Source organism: Drechmeria coniospora, chromosome 01, assembly GCF_001625195.1.
Source record: "Drechmeria coniospora strain ARSEF 6962 chromosome 01, whole genome shotgun sequence".
Taxonomy (NCBI): domain Eukaryota; kingdom Fungi; phylum Ascomycota; class Sordariomycetes; order Hypocreales; family Ophiocordycipitaceae; genus Drechmeria; species Drechmeria coniospora.
The window spans coordinates 1,839,015-1,840,066 of NC_054389.1; the positions used below are offsets into that span (position 1 = coordinate 1,839,015).

Consider the following 1,052-nt stretch of genomic DNA (forward strand, 5'->3'; position numbering starts at 1 on the left):
CGGACCAGAAAAGAACAACTAGGAGCTACAGTACTTGCAAACTTCACTGATTGCCGCGCGCTATTACGACGGTACTACTAAGACTAAGCATTGTACAACAATCGGACTTCGGTTGAGTACAGTTCTTAACTTGAGCAGCCGCTAGATGCTGACTGACTCGTCCTATTTAGCCCACTACTAGGCACCATAGCACATGCAATTATAAAACCCAATGCTCTACCCCTATTCAAAAGAGAAAAGATACGGTTTTCTACGATTCCTTGCCAATCATACAAATCGGGCACCTCTTTATCACCATTCGAAAAGAAGAATTTTCAAATACTCGTTTCGACCATTACTCTCAAGTATACCCAGACGAGGGGCTAGCATCGTCATGCGGAACTCTCACCTGCTGTTGTCTGGGTGGCACACCTTATTCGCCAATCAACCCGGCCCGAGCACTCCCCCTAGGACCGAAGTGGCCTATGTTGCCCTTGCCGGCTTCTTTGAAAAGCACTGTGGGCCGATGTACTCCGAGCTTTGCTACCCCGAAGCCGGAGGGTTTGCCAAACATGGCAAACAAGACTTGATGTGTTTCGCTGCCAGGTCGTTATTTGCTGAGAAGTCAACACACGACCAACTCGATATCGGGGATTGGAGGCTACTCAGTGACTACGTGTTCAACCTCTGCTACCGAGTTTACCCTACCGACTGCCCGGAGGGGTCCAAGTTCAACCCCCAGCTGGTGCCGCAAGACGGAGAGTGCCTGGAAATGATCAACCAGGCCGACTTTGCTCTGCGCCCCAACAACCGGCCATTTCACCCTCGCGCTCAAGACGACAAGGTTCCTCGGTAATCCGATTGACTAAGAAATCGATTAGTGTTTTGCTTGTACAAACGACATCAGGGAAACACACGAGAGGATATGGGAATGCGCGAGCTATTACATGATTGACCAAGAGAATAACAAATAGTACAACGATTGATTCTCTCGGTAACTTGGCAAGGAGCCTGTTTGGTAAAACACTGACTGCAGGGGAAAACTTGGTGTCCCTGGTTGCGAATGAAGGCTG

At 49.2% G+C, this 1,052-nt stretch overlaps 1 protein-coding gene across 1 annotated transcript; it reads left to right on the forward strand.

Annotated features, from left to right (window-relative positions):
* Positions 1–373: 373 nt before the first annotated feature.
* On the forward strand, positions 374–835 carry DCS_00505 (uncharacterized protein; the record flags this gene model as incomplete). The annotated part of the gene is made up of 1 exon (XM_040797844.1): positions 374–835. One exon carries the CDS (start codon positions 374–376, stop codon positions 833–835), a length of 462 nt encoding a protein of 153 aa, XP_040658727.1.
* Positions 836–1,052: the final 217 nt, after the last annotated feature.